Raw genomic sequence first — 21,751 nt, 5'->3', positions numbered from 1 at the left:
GAGGTTACAGAGATAGGGAGGGGGTGTAGGGGGCTGGAGGAGGTTACAGAGATAGGGAGGGGGTGTAGGGGGCTGGAGGAGGTTACAGAGATAGGGAGGGGTGTAGGGGCTGGAGGAGGTTACAGAGATAGGGAGGGGTTGTCGGGGCTGGAGGAGGTTACAGAGATAGGGAGGGCTGTCGGGGGCTGGAGGAGGTTACAGAGATAGGGAGAGGGTGTAGGGGGCTGGAGGAGGTGACAGAGATAGGGAGGGCTGTCGGGGGCTGGAGGAGGTTACAGAGATAGGGAGGGGGTGTAGGGGGCTGGAGGAGGTTACAGAGATAGGGAGGGGGTGTAGGGGACTGGAGGAGGCTACAGAGATAGGGAGGGGGTGTAGGGAGCTGGAGGAGGTTACCGAGATAGGGAGGGGGTGTAGGGGCTGGAGGAGATTACAGAGATAGGGAGGGGGTGTAGGAGACTGGAGGAGGTTACAGAGATAGGGAGGGGGTGTAGGGGACTGGAGGAGGTCACAGAGATAGGGAGGGGGTGTAGGGGGCTGGAGGAGGTTGCAGAGATAGCGAGGGGGTGTAGGGGGCTGGAGGAGGTTACAGAGATAGGGAGGGGGTGTAGGGAGCTGGAGGAGGTTACAGAGATAGGGAGGGGGTGTCGGGGGCTGGAGGAGGTTACAGAGATAGGGAGGGGGTGTAGGGGGCTGGAGGAGGTTACAGAGATAGGGAGAGGTGTAGGGGGTTGGAGGAGGTTACAGAGATAGGGAGAGGTGTAGGGGGTTGGAGGAGGTTACAGAGATAGGGAGGGGGTGTAGGGGGCTGGAGGGGGTTACAGAGATAGGGAGGGGGTGTACGGGGCTGGAGGAGGTTACAGAGATAGGGAGGGGGTGTAGGGAGCTGGGGGAGGTTACAGAGATAGGGAGGGGGTGTAGGGGCTGGAGGAGGTTACAGAGATAGGGAGGGGGTGTCGGGGGCTGGAGGAGGTTACAGAGATAGGGAGGGGGTGTAGGGGGCTGGAGGAGGTTACAGAGATAGGGAGGGCTGTAGGGGGCTGGAGGAGGTTACAGAGATAGGGAGGGGGTGTAGGGAGCTGGAGGAGGTTAGAGAGATAGGGAGGGGGTGTAGAGGACTGGAGGAGGTTACAGAGATAGGGAGGGGGTGTCGGGGGCTGGAGGAGGTTACAGAGATAGGGAGGGGGTGTAGGGGGCTGGAGGAGGTTACAGAGATAGGGAGGGGTGTAGGGGGCTGGAGGAGGTTACAGAGATAGGGAGGGGGTGTAGGGGCTGGAGGAGGTTACACAGATAGGGAGGGGGTGTAGGGGCTGGAGGAGGTTACAGAGATAGGGAGGGGTGTAGGGGGCTGGAGGAGGTTACAGAGATAGGGAGGGGGTGTAGGGGACTGGGGGAGGTTACAGAGATAGGGAGGGGGTGTAGGGGGCTGGAGGAGGTTACAGAGATAGGGAGGGCTGTAGGGGGCTGGAGGAGGTTACAGAGATAGGGAGGGGTGTAGGGGGCTGGAGGAGGTTACAGAGATAGGGAGGGGTTGTAGGGGACTGGGGGAGGTTACAGAGATAGGGAGGGGGTGTAGGGGGCTGGAGGAGGTTACAGAGATAGGGAGGGCTGTCGGGGGCTGGAGGAGGTTACAGAGATAGGGAGGGCTGTAGGGGGCGTGGAGGAGGTTACAGAGATAGGGAGGGGGTGTAGGGGGCTGGAGTAGGTTACACAGATAGGGAGGGGGTGTAGGAGGCTGGAGGAGGTTACAGAGATCGGGAGGGGGTGTAGGGGGCTGGAGGAGGTTACAGAGATAGGGAGGGGGTGTAGGGGGCTGGAGGAGGTTACAGAGATAGGGAGGGGTGTAGGGGGCTGGAGGAGGTTACAGAGATAGGGAGGGGGTGTAGGGGACTGGAGGAGGTTACAGAGATAGGGAGGGGGTGTAGGAGGCTGGAGGTGGTTACAGAGATAGGGAGGGGGTGTAGGGGCTGGAGGAGGTTACAGAGATAGGGAGGGGGTGTAGGGGGCTGGAGGAGGTTACAGAGATAGGGAGGGGGTGTAGGGGGCTGGAGGAGGTTACAGAGATAGGGAGGGGGTGTAGGGGGCTGGAGGAGGTTACAGAGATAGGGAGGGGGTGTAGGGGACTGGAGGAGGTTACAGAGATAGGGAGGGGGTGTAGGAGGCTGGAGGAGGTTACAGAGATAGGGAGGGGGTTTAGGAGGCTGGAGGAGGTTACAGAGATAGGGAGGGGGTGTAGGGGGCTGGAGGAGGTTACAGAGATAGGGAGGGGGTGTAGGGGACTGGAGGAGGTTACAGAGATAGGGAGGGGGTGTAGGAGGCTGGAGGAGGTTACAGAGATAGGGAGGGGGTTTAGGAGGATGGAGGCGGTCTCAAGCACTCAGAATAACAGCGCAGATTCGATGGACAAGTTCTAACATTGGTTCCCCGTTCCCGACACAAACCTCACCGGCCGCACGACTCAGAGCTTTGCCCAAACCGTCACCGAGATACTTACCCTCCGAGGACCTCCCGGCTGTCCGAGGATACCGTCAGAGAGAATACACAGAATCTCCTCTCATCCGGACTGTCGGAAGAATGGAGACAGAGGGACGGGGGAGTGGTGGATGGGGGAGAAAGTGAGAGAGAGAGAGAGGGAGAGTGAGTATGGCAGATAGCAGCGCATTCAAAATCTCCCATCATCCTCCGATCAAACCCTCGCTCCATTTCCCCATCCCCCTTGGGACAGCATCGCAAACCAAAGAAAGTGACCACTCGACCCCTGCTCTCCCTCATTCGACAAGGTGGCGGCTGACCCACCCGCGACCTCAAGCGCATGCGCCTTACGGGCGACACCTCAAATTCGAGCCCCTCCCCCCGCCCCCCCGCTTACAAGCCATCTCCTGAATCAAGATGGTGGCCATTTTGTTTGGCTCTCCATCCGTGCGATACAAATTGTAGAGAGAGTCGGAAGTTTGTCTTGATGCGTTGTGAGCCCAGGGCAGGAAGTTGTGGGCAGCACATCTCCCACCGCCCCCCCCACCCGCCCAGTTCTCAGCCTTCCCCGGCGACCAGAGCAGAGAGAGACACTTCAGAATGACTGGCGCGCCGCGGCGGTGCTATTTGCAGGGGTTTGCTGTGCCAGAACAACCACGTTTTCCCGGGGTGGCTGTTGCGATGTTGGTGTTTGCAAAATAGTGCGCTTAAAAAGGTGGGGTTTTTTCCCTGTACTTAGAGGTTTTTTTCCACAAAAAAAGGGAAGTACACTGAGGACCCAGACTGAAATATTTCAATGGGGAGGCCAAGCAGTAGTGTTGCCAAGGCAACAGGCTGTTTTCGAAGTTAGAAACATAGAAAAACTACAGCACACTACAGGCCCTTCAGCCCACAAAGTTGTGCCGAACATGTCCCTACCTTAGCGATTACTAGGCTTACCTATAACCCTCTATCTTACTAAGTTCCATGTACTTATCTAAAAGTCTCTTGAAAGACCCGATCGAATCCGCCTCCACCACCGTTGCTGGGTTGGTAAGTTTCTATGTTTCTAAGAGAACTCCAATTTTCTTAGTTCTGTCTTGAGAAACATAGAAAAACTACAGCACAAAACAGGCCCTTCGGCCCCACAAGTTGTGCCGAACATATCCCTACCTTTTTAGGCCTACCTATAACCCTCCATCCTATTAAGTCCCATGTACTCATCCAGGAGTCTCTTAAAAGACCCTATTGAGTTTGCCTCCACCACCACTACCGGCAGCCGATTCCACGCACCCACCACCCTCTGAGTGAAAAACCTACCCCTGACATCTCCTCTGTACCTACTCCCCAGCACCTTAAACCTGTGACCTCTTGTGGCAACCATTTCAGCCCTGGGAAAAAGCCTCCGAGAATCCACCCGATCTATGCCTCTCAACATCTTATACACCTCTATCAGGTCACCTCTCATCCTACGTCTCTCCAAGGAGAAAAGACCGAGCTCCCTCAGCCTATCCTCATAAGGCATGCCACCCAATCCAGGCAACATCCTTGTAAATCTCCTCTGCACCCTTTCAATCTTTTCCACATCCTTCCTGTAATGAGGCGACCAGAACTGAGCACAGTACTCCAAGTGGGGTCTGACGAGGGTCTTATATAGCTGCATCATTATCCCCGGACTCCTGAACTCAATCCCTCCATTGATAAAGGCCAACACACCATACACCTTCTTAACCACCTCCTCCACCTGCGGGGCCGATTTTAGAGTCCTATGGACCCGGACCCCAAGGTCCTTCTGATCCTCTACAGTACTAAGAGTCTTTCCCTTCATATTGTACTCCTTCATCCCATTTGACCTGCCAAAATGGACCACGACGCATTTATCTGGGTTGAAGTCCATCTGCCACTTCTCCGCCCAGTCTTGCATCCTATCTATGTCCCTCTGTAACTTCTGACATCCCTCCAGACTATCCACAACCCCACCAACCTGGACAGAAGAAAAATTCCCAGAAGACAAAACCTGGTTGTAATTTAGAGAGTGACTAAGAATTCTATTTTATTTTGTTCATGAGTGAGAATTGTATTCATCTAAACAGCGTTCCCATTAGAAGATTGTTTTATTAAGTTTGTCAATAGTTTAGTTAGCCTTTCCACGATTAGTGAGATAAAGTGTTACTTGTTGATTTTACAGAGAGTCTCATAGTTCTTTAGATTTAACCATGACAGTTTGCGGAAGAACAGATATGACCCCTGCTCACGTACTCTAATAAAGCGAGGGCTTAGGAGGTTTACAGCATGGAAACAGGCCCTTCGGCCCAACTTGTCCATGCCGCCCTTTTTTTAAAAACCCCCAAGCTCGTCCCAATTGCCCGCGTTTGGCCCATATCCCTCTATACCCATCGTACCCATGGAACTGTCAATGAGACAAAATTGTACCCGCCTCTACTACTACCCCTGGAAGCTCATTCCAGACACTTGTGGATGTGGATATATGTGTCGCGATGCCTGGAGAGTGACGTCTTCCTTGATTGTAGAAACTATTAATAATCTAATGCTTACAGTGTTATAGTATCAATGAGTATAAACTATTGCCTGGCTCCTGGGTGAGGTCATGTGATGGTGGGGCCTTGTTCTGCAGGCAACTGCCGACTAAGATTATCAGAGGCTACAGAACATAGAACAGTACAGCACAGAACAGGCCCTTCGGCCCACGATTTTGTGCCGAGCTTTATCTGAAACCAAGATCAAGCTATCCCACTCCCTATCATCCTGGTGTGCTCCATGTGCCTATCCAATAACCGCTTAAATGTTCCTAAAGTGTCTGACTCCACTATCACTGCAGGCAGTCCATTCCACACCCCAACCACTCTCTGCGTAAAGAACCTACCTCTGATATCCTTCCTATATCTCCCACCATGAACCCTATAGTTATGCCCCCTCCTCCGCTCCAAAGAGAACAGCCCTAGCTCCCTCAACCTTTCCTCATAAGACCTACCCTCCAAACCAGGCAGCATCCTGGTAAATCTCCTCTGCACTCTTTCCAGTGTCTCCACATCCTTCTTATAGTGAGGTGACCAGAACTGCACACAATATTCCAAATGTGGTCTCACCAAGGTCCTGTACAGTTGCAGCATAACCCCACGGCTCTTAAACTCCAACCCCCCGTTAATAAAAGCTAACACACTATAGGCCTTCTTCACAGCTCTATCCACTTGAGTGGCAACCTTTAGAGATCTGTGGATATGAACCCCAAGGATACAGATAGGCTGGAAATTTGGGCAAAGAAATGGCAGATGGAGTTCAATCCAGATAAATGCGAAGTGATGCATTTTGGTAGATCTAACGTAGGGGGGAGCGATACGATAAATGGCAGAACCATAAAGGGTGTAGATACGCAGAGGGACCTGGGTGTGCAAGTCCACAGATCCTTGAAGGTGACGTCACAGGATGGAGAAGGTAGTGAATAAGGCATATGGCATGCTTGCCTTTGTAGGACGGGACATAGAGTATAAAAGTTGGGGTCTGATGTTGCAGTTGTATAGAACGTTGGTTCGGCTGCATTTGGAATACTGCGCCCAGTTCTGGTCGCCGCACTACCAGAAGGACGTGGAGGCTTTGGAGAGAGTGCAGAGGAGGTTTACCAGGATGTTGCCTGGTATGGAGGGGCTTAGTTATGAGGAGAGATTGGGTAAACTGGGGTTGTTCTCCCTGGAAAGACGGAGGATGAGGGGTGACCTAATAGAGGTGTATAAAATTATGATAGATAGGGTGAACGGTGGGAAGCTTTTTCCCAGGTCGGTGGTGACGTTCACGAGGGGTCATAGGTTCAAGGTGAGGCAGGGGGGAGGTTTAACACGGATATCAGAAGGACATATTTTACACAGAGGGTGGTGGGGGCCTGGAATGCGCTGCCGGGCAAGGTGGTGGAGGCGGACACACTGGGAACGTTTAAGACTTATCTAGACAGCTATATGAACGGAGTGGGAATGGAGGGATACAAAAGAATGGTCTAGTTTGGAGCAGGGTGCGGCGTGGGCTTGGAGGGCCAAAGGGCCTGTTCCTGTGCTGTATTGTTCTTTGTAAGATAAGCTGAACGCAGCTGCGATCACCTGTTATCACGCAAGTGTTGTGTGTGGCAGCTCAGAATGTGACGGGCCAGTGAAGGTCAGCACGAGGAGTGCACGAAGTATTACTTATCCTCCGATTGGTACCGGCTATATTGGGGCTATAGCTGGGAGGCTATCGGGTCGCTTGCATGCGTTAGAAACAAAGTATTTGTATTGTACCAAAAGAAAGAAGTGTGTTCAGTCTCCCCTGAGGGCTGCAGGCTTGGTTAACTTGCCTCATTGAGGAAGTTAAATATGTGGTTGCAGGGATGGTGTAGGAGGGAGGGTTTCAGATACGTGGATAATTGGAACACGTTCTGGGGAAGGTGGGACCTGTACAAACAGGACGGGGTGCACCTGAACCAGAGGGCACCAATATCCTCGGAGGGAAATTTGTTACGGCTCTTCAGGGGGGTTTAAACTAATTTGTCAGGGGAGTGGGAAAGGGAGTTGTAGTCCAGAAGTCAGTGAGGGTGGTGAGGTATTGGGGAAGGTATCAGGGTCAAGGGTGGGTACTGGTAGACAGGAAGGTGGGTTGAAGTGTGTCTACTTCAATGCAAGGAGCATCCGGAACAAGGTAGATGAACTTGGGGCGTGGATTGGTACTTGGGACTACGATGTTCTGGCCATTACGGAGACGTGGGTAGAACAAGGACAGGAATGGTTGTTGGACGTTCCGGGGTATAGATGTTTCACTAAGTGTAGGGAAGCTGGTAAAAGAGGTGGAGGAGTGGCATTGTTAATCAAGGATAGTTTAACGGCTGCGGAAAGGCACTTCGTGGGGGATCTGCACACTGAGGTAATATGGGCTGAAGTTAGAAATAGGAAAGGAGCGGTCACGTTGCTAGGAGTTTACTATAGGCCCCCAAATAGTAATAGAGATGTGGAGGAAGAAATTGCTAAGCAGATTATGGATATGTGTGGGGGTCACAGGGTAGTTGTCATGGGGGACTTTAACTTTCCAAATATTGATTGGAACCTTTGTAGGTCAAATAGTTTGGATGGGGCAGTTTTTGTGCAGTGTGTGCGGGAGGGTTTCCTGACACAATATGTGGATGGGCCGACTAGAGGTGAGGCCACATTGGATTTGGTACTGGGAAATGAACCGGGCCAAGTGTTAGATTTGGTTGTGGGAGAGCAATTTGGAGATAGTGACCACAATTCGGTGTCTTTTGTTATTGCAATGGAGAGGGATAGGGCCGGACGGCAGGGCATGGTTTACAATTGGGGGAGGGGTAATTATGATGCGATTAGGCAAGAATTAGGGGGCATAAGTTGGGAACAGAAACTGTCAGAGAAAGGAACTAATGAAAAGTGGAATTTTTTCAAGGAACAAATACTGGGTGTCCTTGATAGGTATGTCCCTGTCAGGCAGGGAGGAAATGGCCGAGTGAGGGAACCATGGTTCACAAAAGAGGTGGAATGTCTTGTGAAAAGGAAGAGGGAAGCTTATGTAGGGATGAGGAAACAAGGTTCAGATGGCTTGATTGAGGGTTACAAGTTAGCAAGGAATGAGCTGAAAAAGAGGCTTAGGAGAGCTAGGAGGGGACATGAGAAGTCCTTGGCGGGTCGGATCAAGGAAAACCCCAAGGCTTTTTACTCTTATGTGAGGAATAAAAGAATGACCAGGGTGAGGTTAGGGCCGGTCAAGGACAGTAGTGGGAACTTGTGTATGGAGTCAGTAGAGATAGGCGAGGTGATGAATGAATACTTTTCTTCAGTGTTCACCAAGGAGAGGGGCCATGTTTTTGAGGAAGAGAAGGTGTTACAGGCTAATAGGCTGGAGGAAATAGATGTTCGGAGGGAGGATGTCTTGGCAGTTTTGAATAAACTGAAGGTCGATAAGTCCTCTGGGCCTGATGAAATGTATCCTAGGATTCTGTGGGAGGCAAGGGATGAGATTGCAGAGCCTTTGGCGTTGATCTTTGGGTCCTCGCTGTCCACGGGGATGGTGCCAGAGGACTGGAGAATGGCGAATGTTGTTCCTCTGTTTAAGAAAGGGAATAGAAATGACCCTGGTAATTATAGACCGGTTAGTCTTACTTTGGTGGTTGGTAAATTGATGGAAAGGGTCCTTAGGGATGGGATTTACGACCATTTAGAAAGATGCGGATTAATCCGAGATAGTCAGCACGGATTCGTGAAGGGCAAGTCGTGCCTCACAAATTTGATAGAATTTTTTGAGGAGGTAACTAAGTGTGTTGATGAAGGTAGGGCAGTTGATGTCATATACATGGATTTTAGTAAGGCGTTTGATAAGGTCCCCCATGGTCGGCTTATGATGAAAGTGAGGAGGTGTGGGATAGAGGGAAAGTTGGCCGATTGGATAGGTAACTGGCTGTCTGACCGAAGACAGAGGGTGGTGGTCGATGGAAAATTTTCGGATTGGAGGCAGGTTGCTAGCGGTGTGCCGCAGGGATCAGTGCTTGGTCCTCTGCTCTTTGTGATTTTTATTAATGACTTAGAGGAGGGGGCTGAAGGGTGGATCAGTAAATTTGCTGATGACACCAAGATTGGTGGAGTAGTGGATGAGGTGGAGGGCTGTTGTAGGCTGCAAAGAGACATAGATAGGATGCAAAGCTGGGCTGAAAAATGGCAAATGGAGTTTAACCCTGATAAATGTGAGGTGATTCATTTTGGTAGGACTAATTTAAATGTGGATTACAGGGTCAAAGGTAGGGTTCTGAAGACTGTGGAGGAACAGAGAGATCTTGGGGTCCATATCCACAGATCTCTAAAGGTTGCCAGTCAAGTGGATAGAGCTGTGAAGAAGGCCTATAGTGTGTTAGCTTTTATTAACAGGGGGTTGGAGTTTAAGAGCCGTGGGGTTATGCTGCAACTGTACAGGACCTTGGTGAGACCACATTTGGAATATTGTGTGCAGTTCTGGTCACCTCACTATAAGAAGGATGTGGAAGCGCTGGAAAGAGTGCAGAGGAGATTTACCAGGATGCTGCCTGGTTTGGAGGGTAGGTCATATGAGGAAAGGTTGAGGGAGCTAGGGCTGTTCTCTCTGGAGCGGAGGAGGCTGAGGGGAGACTTAATAGAGGTGTATAAAATGATGAAGGGGATAGATAGAGTGAACGTTCAAAGACTATTTCCTCGGGTGGATGGAGCTATTACAAGGGGGCATAACTATAGGGTTTGTGGTGGGAGATACAGGATGGATATCAGAGGTAGGTTCTTTACGCAGAGAGTGGTTGGGGTGTGGAATGGACTGCCTGCAGTGATAGTGGAGTCAGACACTTTAGAAACATTTAAGCGGTTATTGGATAGGCACATGGAGCACACCAGGATGATAGGGAGTGGGATAGCTTGATCTTGGTTTCAGATAAAGCTCGGCACAACATCGTGGGCCGAAGGGCCTGTTCTGTGCTGTACTGTTCTATGTTCTATGTTCTAAGTCTGACCCGACATTGTAACAGAATGAAATAAAGAGGTTGATTAAACATCTGGAGTTGAATCGATTTGGTGTCGAACCAAGCTGGATAGAGATTGTCACACTCGCTACCCTCTGTGTGAAAACATTGCCCCTCTGGACCCTTCTGTATCTCTCCCCTCTCACCTTAAACCTGTGCCCTCTAGTTTTAGACTCCCCTACCTTTGGGAAAAGATATTGACTATCTCGCTGATCTATGCCCCTCATTATTTTATAGACCTCGAAAAGATCACCCCTCAGCCTCCTACGCTCCAGAGAAAAAAGTCCCAGTCTATCCAGCCTCTCCTTATAACTCAATCCATCAAGTCCCGGTAGCATCCTAGTAAATCTTTTCTGCACTCTTTCTAGTTTAATAATATCCTTTCTATAATAGGGTGACCAGAACTGTACACAGTATTCCAAGTGTGGCCTTACCAATGTCTTGTACAACTTCAACAAGACGTCCCAACTCCTGTATTCAATGTTCTGACCGATGAAACCAAGCATGCCGAATGCCTTCTTCACCACTCTGTCCACCTGTGACTCCACTTTCAAGGAGCTATGAACCTCTACCCCTAGATCTCTTTGTTCTGTAACTCTCCCCAACGCCCTACCATTAACTGAGTAAGTCCTGCCCTGGTTCAATCTACCAAAATGCATCATCTCGCATTTGTCCAAATTAAACTCCATCTGCCATTCGTCAGCCCACTGGCCCAATTGATCAAGATCCTGTTGCAATCGGAGATAACTTTCTTCACTGTCCACTATGCCATCAATCTTGGTGTCATCTGCAAACTGAGGCCTACATTCCAGGCTCCATTAACTTCACCTAAAAAACTGAGGCCTACATTCCAGGCTCCACCAAGAGGTTGATGTCAAAAGTGCGGCCTACAGAGAAGGCTTCATTAAGGATTGACATAAAAGTTAAGCCCTATATTTCAGGAAACGGGATGGCACGGCGGGCAGCACAGTGGGTTAGCACTGCTGCCTCACAGTGCCAGGGACCCGGGTTCGATTCCCGGCTTAGGTCATAGAGGTTTACAGCATGGAAACAGGCCCTTCGGCCCAACTTGTCCATGCCACCCTTTTTTTTAAAAACCCCTAAGCTAATACCAATTGCCCGCGTTTGGCCCATATCCCTCTATACCAATCGTACCCATGTAACTGTCTAAACGCTTTTTAAAGATAAAATTGTACCCGCCTCTACTACTGCCTCTGGCAGCTCGTTCCAGACACTCACCACCCTCTGTGCGAACAAAATTGCCCCTCTGGACCCTTCTGTATCTCTCCCCTCTCACCTTAAACCTATGCCCTCTAGTTTTAGACTCCCCTACCTTTGGGAAAAGATATTGACTCTCTCGCTGATCTGTGCCCCTCATTATTTTATAGACCTCTATAAGATCACCCCTCAGCTTCCTACGCTCCAGAGAAAAAAGTCCCAGTCTATCCAGCCTCTCCTTATAACTCAAACCATCAAATCCCAGTAGCATCCTAGTAAATCCTTTCTGCACTCTTTCTAGTTTAATAATATCCTTTCTATAATAGGGTGACCAGAACTGTACACTGTTAGCTCCCGGGGATAGGGGGGGGGGACCTCCCCCTTTATTATAGTCGCAGGCGGGGGTCGAGGAGGGGGTGTCGGAGGGGTACCACACAAACTTACTTCAAATCCAGGGCTGTGTGCACCTCGCTATCTCCCTCAATGCCGCAGACGTGAACTGTCAGGGGTTGGAACAGAAACACGTTGGTTAGAACAGCAAGGAGATTGCAGGGGGGAGGGGTTGGTAGACTGGAGTTCAAGCCCAGCCAATGAGCTCACGTTCCTACCTTAGCAACAAATGGAACCAATCTCTGGGGTTTGTGCAGAGGGATCTGGGCGTCCTGGTGCATGAATCGTAAAAAGGCTGCCACGCAGGTACAGCAAGCAATTAGAAAATAGGCAAGAGTGATCATAACATCGGCGGCATATCACGGTGGCGCAGTGGGTTAGCACGGCTGCCTCACGGCGCCAGGGACCCGGGTTCGATCCCCGGCGCGGGGTCTGTGCGGAGTCGGCACGTTCTCCCCCCGTGTCGGCGTGGGTTTCCTCCGGGTGCTCCGGTTTCCTCCCGCAGTCCGAAAGACGTGGCTGGTTAGGGGTGCGTTGACCCGAACAGGTGCCGGAGTGTGGCCACCAGGGGAATTTCACAGTAACTTCATTGCGGTGTTAATGGAAGCCTTACTTGTGACACTAATAAATAAACTTTGCTTTAGCTTTTTATCGAAGAGGAAGCTATCGGTAGATCTTTGAACAGGCTGGGGTGCAGATACAGCGAGTAATTTGGAAAAGCAAATAGAAATTGGGCGATAGTGGAGAGGCAAAAGTTGGTTGGCGATGGTCGAGTGGGATCATCGCTGGACTATTCATCCAGAACCTCAGCTAATGCTCTGGGGGGTCCCCGGGTTCGAATCCCGCCCACGGCAGATGCTGGAATTTGAATTCGATAAAAAAATATCTGGGATTAAGAATCTACTGATGACCCGTTGTCGGAGAAACCCATCTGGTTCCCTTTAGGGAAGGAAATCTGCCGTCCTTACCCGGTCTGGCCTCCATGTGACTCCAGAGCCACAGCAATGTGGTTGTCTCTCAACTGCCCTCCAAGGGCAACTAGGGATGGGCAATAAATGCTGGACCAGCCGGGGACACCCGTGTCCCATGGATGAATAAAGTGAAGTGATCTTAACATCCTCAGAAAAGAAAACAATCGTCACATCACGCCCATCATATTAAGATAGGTTGCTCATAAGGAGGGGGTGTAGGGGGCTGGAGGAGGTTACAGAGATAGGGAGGGGTGTAGGGGCTGGAGGAGGTTACAGAGATAGGGAGGGGTGTAGGGGCTGGAGGAGGTTACAGAGATAGGGAGGGGTGTAGGGAGCTGGAGGAGGTTACAGAGATAGGGGGGGGGTGTAGGGGGCTGGAGGAGGTTACAGAGATAGGGAGGGGGTGTAGGGGGCTGGAGGAGGTTACAGAGATAGGGAGGGGGTGTAGGGGGCTGGAGGAGGTTACAGAGATAGGGAGGGGTGTAGGGGCTGGAGGAGGTTACAGAGATAGGGAGGGGTGTAGGGGCTGGAGGAGGTTACAGAGATAAGGAGGGGGTGTAGGGGGCTGGAGGAGGTTACAGAGATAGGGAGGGGTGTAGGGGCTGGAGGAGGTTACAGAGATAGGGAGGGGGTGGAGGGGGCTGGAGGAGGTTACAGAGATAGGGAGGGGTGTAGGGGCTGGAGGAGGTTACAGAGATAGGGAGGGGGTGTAGGGGGCTGGAGGAGGTTACAGAGATAGGGAGGGGTGTAGGGGCTGGAGGAGGTTACAGAGATAGGGAGGGGTGTAGGGACTGGAGGAGGTTACAGAGATAGGGAGGGGGTGTAGGGGGCTGGAGGAGGTTACAGAGATAGGGAGGGGTGTAGGGGCTGGAGGAGGTTGCAGAGATAGGGAGGGGTGTAGGGGGCTGGAGGAGGTTACAGAGATAGGGAGGGGGCGTAGGGGGCTGGAGGAGGTTGCAGAGATAGGCAGGGGTGTAGGGGGCTGGAGGAGGTTACAGAGATAGGGAGGGGTGTAGGGGCTGGAGGAGGTTACAGAGATAGGGAGGGGGTGTAGGGGGCTGGAGGAGGTTACAGAGATAGGGAGGGGTGTAGGGGCTGGAGGAGGTTACAGAGATAGGGAGGGGTGTAGGGGGCTGGAGGAGGTTACAGAGATAGGGAGGGGGCGTAGGGGGCTGGAGGAGGTTGCAGAGATAGGGAGGGGTGTAGGGGGCTGGAGGAGGTTACAGAGATAGGGAGGGGTGTAGGGGCTGGAGGAGGTTACAGAGATAGGGAGGGGGTGTAGGGGGCTGGAGGAGGTGACAGAGATAGGGAGGGGTGGAGGGGGCTGGAGGAGGTTACAGAGATAGGGAGGGGGTGTAGGGGGCTGGAGGAGGTTACAGAGATAGGGAGGGGGTGTAGGGGGCTGGAGGAGGTTACAGAGATAGGGAGGGGGTGTAGGGGGCTGGAGGAGGTTACAGAGATAGGGAGGGGGTGTAGGGGCTGGAGGAGGTTGCAGAGATAGGGAGGGGTGTAGGGGGCTGGAGGAGGTTACAGAGATAGGGAGGGGGCGTAGGGGGCTGGAGGAGGTTGCAGAGATAGGGAGGGGGTGTAGGGGGCTGGAGGAGGTTACAGAGATAGGGAGGGGTGGAGGGGGCTGGAGGAGGTTACAGAGATAGGGAGGGGGTGTAGGGGGCTGGAGGAGGTTACAGAGATAGGGAGGGGGTGTAGGGGGCTGGAGGAGGTTACAGAGATAGGGAGGGGGTGTAGGGGCTGGAGGAGGTTGCAGAGATAGGGAGGGGTGTAGGGGGCTGGAGGAGGTTACAGAGATAGGGAGGGGGCGTAGGGGGCTGGAGGAGGTTGCAGAGATAGGGAGGGGTGTAGGGGGCTGGAGGAGGTTACAGAGATAGGGAGGGGGTGTAGGGGGCTGGAGGAGGTTACAGAGATAGGGAGGGGGTGTAGGGGGCTGGAGGAGGTTACAGAGATAGGGAGGGGGTGTAGGGGGCTGGAGGAGGTTACAGAGATAGGGAGGGGGTGTAGGGGGCTGGAGGAGGTTACAGAGATAGGGAGGGGGTGTAGGGGGCTGGAGGAGGTTACAGAGATAGGGAGGGGGTGTAGGGGGCTGGAGGAGGTTACAGAGATAGGGAGGGGGTGTAGGGGGCTGGAGGAGGTTACAGAGATAGGGAGGGGGTGTAGGGGGCTGGAGGAGGTTACAGAGATAGGGAGGGGGTGTAGGGGCTGGAGGAGGTTGCAGAGATAGGGAGGGGTGTAGGGGGCTGGAGGAGGTTACAGAGATAGGGAGGGGGCGTAGGGGGCTGGAGGAGGTTGCAGAGATAGGGAGGGGGTGTAGGGGGCTGGAGGAGGTTACAGAGATAGGGAGGGGGTGTAGGGGGCTGGAGGAGGTTACAGAGATAGGGAGCGGTGGAGGGGGCTGGAGGAGGTTACAGAGATAGGGAGGGGGTGTAGGGGGCTGGAGGAGGTTACAGAGATAGGGAGGGGGTGTAGGGGGCTGGAGGAGGTTACAGAGATAGGGAGGGGTGTAGGGGGCTGGAGGAGGATACAGAGATAGGGAGGGGTGTAGGGGCTGGAGGAGGTTACAGAGATAGGGAGGGGCGTAGGGGGCTGGAGGAGGTTACAGAGATAGGGAGGGGGTGTAGGGGGCTGGAGGAGGTTGCAGAGATAGGGAGGGGTGTAGGGGGCTGGAGGAGGTTACAGAGATAGGGAGGGGTGTAGGGGGCTGGAGGAGGTTACAGAGATAGGGAGGGGCGTAGGGGGCTGGAGGAGGTTACAGAGATAGGGAGGGGGCGTAGGGGGCTGGAGGAGGTTGCAGAGATAGGGAGGGGTGTAGGGGGCTGGAGGAGGTTACAGAGATAGGGAGGGGTGTAGGGGCTGGAGGAGGTTACAGAGATAGGGAGGGGGTGTAGGGAGCTGGGGGAGGTTACAGAGATCGGGAGGGGGTGTAGGGAGCTGGAGGAGGTTACAGAGATAGGGAGGGGCATAGGGGGCTGGAGGAGGTTAGAGATAGGGAGGGGGTGTCGGGGGCTGGAGGAGGTTACAGAGATAGGGAGGGAGGTGTAGGGAGCTGGAGGAGGTTACAGAGATAGGGAGGGGTGTAGGGGGCTGGAGGAGGTTACAGAGATAGGGAGGGGGCGTAGGGGGCTGGAGGAGGTTGCAGAGATAGGGAGGGGTGTAGGGGGCTGGAGGAGGTTACAGAGATAGGGAGGGGGTGTAGGGGCTGGAGGAGGTTACAGAGATAGGGAGGGGTGTAGGGGCTGGAGGAGGTTACAGAGATAGGGAGGGGGTGTCGGGGGCTGGAGGAGGTTACAGAGATAGGGAGGGGGTGTAGGGGGCTGGAGGAGGTTACAGAGATAGGGAGGGGGTTTAGGGGCTGGAGGAGGTTACAGAGATAGGGAGGGGTGTAGGGGGCTGGAGGAGGTTACAGAGATAGGGAGGGGGTGTAGGGGCTGGAGGAGGTTGCAGAGATAGGGAGGGGTGTAGGGGGCTGGAGGAGGTTACAGAGATAGGGAGGGGGCGTAGGGGGCTGGAGGAGGTTGCAGAGATAGGGAGGGGGTGTAGGGGGCTGGAGGAGGTTACAGAGATAGGGAGGGGTGGAGGGGGCTGGAGGAGGTTACAGAGATAGGGAGGGGGTGGAGGGGGCTGGAGGAGGTTACAGAGATAGGGAGGGGGTGTAGGGGGCTGGAGGAGGTTACAGAGATAGGGAGGGGGTGTAGGGGCTGGAGGAGGTTGCAGAGATAGGGAGGGGTGTAGGGGGCTGGAGGAGATTACAGAGATAGGGAGGGGTGTAGGGGCTGGAGGAGGTTACAGAGATAGGGAGGGGGTGTAGGGGGCTGGAGGAGATTACAGAGATAGGGAGGGGTGTAGGGGCTGGAGGAGGTTACAGAGATAGGGAGGGGGTGTAGGGGGCTGGAGGAGATTACAGAGATAGGGAGGGGGTGTAGGGGGCTGGAGGAGGTTACAGAGATAGGGAGGGGTGTAGGGGCTGGAGGAGGTTACAGAGATAGGGAGGGGTGTAGGGGCTGGAGGAGGTTACAGAGATAAGGAGGGGGTGTAGGGGGCTGGAGGAGGTTACAGAGATAGGGAGGGGTGTAGGGGCTGGAGGAGGTTACAGAGATAGGGAGGGGGTGGAGGGGGCTGGAGGAGGTTACAGAGATAGGGAGGGGTGTAGGGGCTGGAGGAGGTTACAGAGATAGGGAGGGGGTGTAGGGGGCTGGAGGAGGTTACAGAGATAGGGAGGGGTGTAGGGGCTGGAGGAGGTTACAGAGATAGGGAGGGGTGTAGGGACTGGAGGAGGTTACAGAGATAGGGAGGGGGTGTAGGGGGCTGGAGGAGGTTACAGAGATAGGGAGGGGTGTAGGGGCTGGAGGAGGTTGCAGAGATAGGGAGGGGTGTAGGGGGCTGGAGGAGGTTACAGAGATAGGGAGGGGGCGTAGGGGGCTGGAGGAGGTTGCAGAGATAGGCAGGGGTGTAGGGGGCTGGAGGAGGTTACAGAGATAGGGAGGGGTGTAGGGGCTGGAGGAGGTTACAGAGATAGGGAGGGGGTGTAGGGGGCTGGAGGAGGTTACAGAGATAGGGAGGGGTGTAGGGGCTGGAGGAGGTTACAGAGATAGGGAGGGGTGTAGGGGGCTGGAGGAGGTTACAGAGATAGGGAGGGGGTGTAGGGGGCTGGAGGAGGTTGCAGAGATAGGGAGGGGTGTAGGGGGCTGGAGGAGGTTACAGAGATAGGGAGGGGTGTAGGGGCTGGAGGAGGTTACAGAGATAGGGAGGGGGTGTAGGGGGCTGGAGGAGGTGACAGAGATAGGGAGGGGTGGAGGGGGCTGGAGGAGGTTACAGAGATAGGGAGGGGGTGTAGGGGGCTGGAGGAGGTTACAGAGATAGGGAGGGGGTGTAGGGGGCTGGAGGAGGTTACAGAGATAGGGAGGGGGTGTAGGGGGCTGGAGGAGGTTACAGAGATAGGGAGGGGGTGTAGGGACTGGAGGAGGTTGCAGAGATAGGGAGGGGTGTAGGGGGCTGGAGGAGGTTACAGAGATAGGGAGGGGGCGTAGGGGGCTGGAGGAGGTTGCAGAGATAGGGAGGGGGTGTAGGGGGCTGGAGGAGGTTACAGAGATAGGGAGGGGTGGAGGGGGCTGGAGGAGGTTACAGAGATAGGGAGGGGGTGTAGGGGGCTGGAGGAGGTTACAGAGATAGGGAGGGGGTGTAGGGGGCTGGAGGAGGTTACAGAGATAGGGAGGGGGTGTAGGGGCTGGAGGAGGTTGCAGAGATAGGGAGGGGTGTAGGGGGCTGGAGGAGGTTACAGAGATAGGGAGGGGGCGTAGGGGGCTGGAGGAGGTTGCAGAGATAGGGAGGGGTGTAGGGGGCTGGAGGAGGTTACAGAGATAGGGAGGGGGTGTAGGGGGCTGGAGGAGGTTACAGAGATAGGGAGGGGGTGTAGGGGGCTGGAGGAGGTTACAGAGATAGGGAGGGGGTGTAGGGGGCTGGAGGAGGTTACAGAGATAGGGAGGGGGTGTAGGGGGCTGGAGGAGGTTACAGAGATAGGGAGGGGGTGTAGGGGGCTGGAGGAGGTTACAGAGATAGGGAGGGGGTGTAGGGGGCTGGAGGAGGTTACAGAGATAGGGAGGGGGTGTAGGGGGCTGGAGGAGGTTACAGAGATAGGGAGGGGGTGTAGGGGGCTGGAGGAGGTTACAGAGATAGGGAGGGGGTGGTAGGGGCTGGAGGAGGTTGCAGAGATAGGGAGGGGTGTAGGGGCTGGAGGAGGTTACAGAGATAGGGAGGGGGGCGTAGGGGGCTGGAGGAGGTTGCAGAGATAGGGAGGGGGTGTAGGGGGGCTGGAGGAGGTTACAGAGATAGGGAGGGGGTGTAGGGGGCTGGAGGAGGTTCAGAGATAGGGAGCGGTGGAGGGGGCTGGAGGAGGTTACAGAGATAGGGAGGGGGTGTAGGGGGCTGGAGGAGGTTACAGAGATAGGGAGGGGGTGTAGGGGGCTGGAGGAGGTTACAGAGATAGGGAGGGGTGTAGGGGGCTGGAGGAAGTTACAGAGATAGGGAGGGGTGTAGGGGCTGGAGGAGGTTACAGAGATAGGGAGGGGCGTAGGGGGCTGGAGGAGGTTACAGAGATAGGGAGGGGGTGTAGGGGGCTGGAGGAGGTTGCAGAGATAGGGAGGGGTGTAGGGGGCTGGAGGAGGTTACAGAGATAGGGAGGGGTGTAGGGGGCTGGAGGAGGTTACAGAGATAGGGAGGGGCGTAGGGGGCTGGAGGAGGTTACAGAGATAGGGAGGGGGCGTAGGGGGCTGGAGGAGGTTGCAGAGATAGGGAGGGGTGTAGGGGGCTGGAGGAGGTTACAGAGATAGGGAGGGGTGTAGGGGCTGGAGGAGGTTACAGAGATAGGGAGGGGGTGTAGGGAGCTGGGGGAGGTTACAGAGATCGGGAGGGGGTGTAGGGAGCTGGAGGAGGTTACAGAGACAGGGAGGGGCATAGGGGGCTGGAGGAGGTTAGAGATAGGGAGGGGGTGTCGGGGGCTGGAGGAGGTTACAGAGATAGGGAGGGAGGTGTAGGGAGCTGGAGGAGGTTACAGAGATAGGGAGGGGTGTAGGGGGCTGGAGGAGGTTACAGAGATAGGGAGGGGGCGTAGGGGGCTGGAGGAGGTTGCAGAGATAGGGAGGGGTGTAGGGGGCTGGAGGAGGTTACAGAGATAGGGAGGGGGTGTAGGGGCTGGAGGAGGTTACAGAGATAGGGAGGGGTGTAGGGGCTGGAGGAGGTTACAGAGATAGGGAGGGGGTGTCGGGGGCTGGAGGAGGTTACAGAGATAGGGAGGGGGTGTAGGGGGCTGGAGGAGGTGACAGAGATAGGGAGGGGGTGTAGGGGCTGGAGGAGGTTACAGAGATAGGGAGGGGTGTAGGGGGCTGGAGGAGGTTACAGAGATAGGGAGGGGGTGTAGGGGCTGGAGGAGGTTGCAGAGATAGGGAGGGGTGTAGGGGGCTGGAGGAGGTTACAGAGATAGGGAGGGGGCGTAGGGGGCTGGAGGAGGTTGCAGAGATAGGGAGGGGGTGTAGGGGGCTGGAGGAGGTTACAGAGATAGGGAGGGGTGGAGGGGGCTGGAGGAGGTTACAGAGATAGGGAGGGGGTGTAGGGGGCTGGAGGAGGTTACAGAGATAGGGAGGGGGTGTAGGGGGCTGGAGGAGGTTACAGAGATAGGGAGGGGGTGTAGGGGCTGGAGGAGGTTGCAGAGATAGGGAGGGGTGTAGGGGGCTGGAGGAGATTACAGAGATAGGGAGGGGTGTAGGGGCTGGAGGAGGTTACAGAGATAGGGAGGGGGTGTAGGGGGCTGGAGGAGATTACAGAGATAGGGAGGGGTGTAGGGGCTGGAGGAGGTTACAGAGATAGGGAGGGGGTGTAGGGGGCTGGAGGAGATTACAGAGATAGGGAGGGGGTGTAGGGGGCTGGAGGAGGTTACAGAGATAGGGAGGGGTGTAGGGGGCTGGAGGAGGTTGCAGAGATAGGGAGGGGTGTAGGGGGCTGGAGGAGGTTACAGAGATAGGGAGGGGGTGTAGGGACTGGAGGAGGTTACAGAGATAGGGAGGGGTGTAGGGGCTGGAGGAGGTTACAGAGATAGGGAGGGGTGTAGGGGGCTGGAGGAGGTTACAGAGATAGGGAGGGGGTGTCGGGGGCTGGAGGAGTTTACAGAGATAGGGAGGGGGTGTAGGGGGCTGGAGGAGGTTACAGAGATAGGGAGGGGGTGTAGGGGCTGGAGGAGGTTACAGAGATAGGGAGGGGTGTAGGGGGCTGGAGGAGGTTACAGAGATAGGGAGGGGGTGTAGGGGCTGGAGGAGGTTGCAGAGATAGGGAGGGGTGTAGGGGGCTGGAGGAGGTTACAGAGATAGGGAGGGGGTGTAGGGGGCTGGAGGAGGTTACAGAGATAGGGAGGGGTGTAGGGGGCTGGAGGAGGTTACAGAGATAGGGAGGGGGTGTAGGGGGCTGGAGGAGGTTACAGAGATAGGGAGGGGGTGTAGGGGGCTGGAGGAGGTTGCAGAGATAGGGAGGGGGTGTAGGGGGCTGGAGGAGGTTACAGAGATAGGGAGGGGTGGAGGGGGCTGGAGGAGGTTACAGAGATAGGGAGGGGGTGTAGGGGGCTGGAGGAGGTTACAGAGATAGGGAGGGGGTGTAGGGGGCTGGAGGAGGTTACAGAGATAGGGAGGGGGTGTAGGGGCTGGAGGAGGTTGCAGAGATAGGGAGGGGTGTAGGGGGCTGGAGGAGATTACAGAGATAGGGAGGGGTGTAGGGGCTGGAGGAGGTTACAGAGATAGGGAGGGGTGTAGGGGGCTGGAGGAGGTTACAGAGATAGGGAGGGGGTGTAGGGGCTGGAGGAGGTTGCAGAGATAGGGAGGGGTGTAGGGGGCTGGAGGAGGTTACAGAGATAGGGAGGGGGTGTCGGGGACTGGAGGAGTATACAGAGATAGGGAGGGGGTGTAGGGGGCTGGAGGAGGTTACAGAGATAGGGAGGGGTGTAGGGGGCTGGAGGAGGTTACAGAGATAGGGAGGGGGTGTAGGGGGCTGGAGGAGGTTGCAGAGATAGGGAGGGGGTGTAGGGGGCTGGAGGAGGTTACAGAGATAGGGAGGGGGTGTAGGGGGCTGGAGGAGGTTACAGAGATAGGGAGGGGGTGTAGGGGGCTGGAGGAGGTTACAGAGATAGGGAGGGGGTGTAGGGGGCTGGAGGAGGTTACAGAGATAGGGAGGGGGTGTAGGGGGCTGGAGGAGGTTACAGAGATAGGGAGGGGGTGTAGGGGGCTGGAGGAGGTTACAGAGATAGGGAGGGGGTGTAGGGGGCTGGAGGAGGTTACAGAGATAGGGAGGGGGTGTAGGGGCTGGAGGAGGTTGCAGAGATAGGGAGGGGTGTAGGGGGCTGGAGGAGGTTACAGAGATAGGGAGGGGGCGTAGGGGGCTGGAGGAGGTTGCAGAGATAGGGAGGGGGTGTAGGGGGCTGGAGGAGGTTACAGAGATAGGGAGGGGGTGTAGGGGGCTGGAGGAGGTTACAGAGATAGGGAGCGGTGGAGGGGGCTGGAGGAGGTTACAGAGATAGGGAGGGGGTGTAGGGGGCTGGAGGAGGTTACAGAGATAGGGAGGGGGTGTAGGGGGCTGGAGGAGGTTACAGAGATAGGGAGGGGTGTAGGGGGCTGGAGGAGGTTACAGAGATAGGGAGGGGTGTAGGGGCTGGAGG

At 55.3% G+C, this 21,751-nt stretch overlaps 1 protein-coding gene across 1 annotated transcript in view; it reads right to left on the bottom strand.

Moving 5' to 3' along the window:
• Positions 1–21,751, bottom strand: part of dcaf11 (ddb1 and cul4 associated factor 11) — a gene marked incomplete at both ends in the record, with an annotated part of 122,468 nt that overhangs the window by 19,756 nt on the left and 80,961 nt on the right. The window contains 2 exons of the mRNA XM_078205773.1: positions 2,492–2,560; positions 11,633–11,687. Of these exons, the coding sequence (XP_078061899.1) occupies positions 2,492–2,560; positions 11,633–11,687 (124 nt within the window). The remainder of the gene's footprint in view (positions 1–2,491; positions 2,561–11,632; positions 11,688–21,751) is intronic.

Source organism: Mustelus asterias, unplaced genomic scaffold, assembly GCF_964213995.1.
Source record: "Mustelus asterias unplaced genomic scaffold, sMusAst1.hap1.1 HAP1_SCAFFOLD_978, whole genome shotgun sequence".
NCBI lineage: Eukaryota > Metazoa > Chordata > Chondrichthyes > Carcharhiniformes > Triakidae > Mustelus > Mustelus asterias.
Note: the sequence above shows the minus strand (reverse complement) of the source record. Positions and strands in the feature narration are given on the sequence as shown.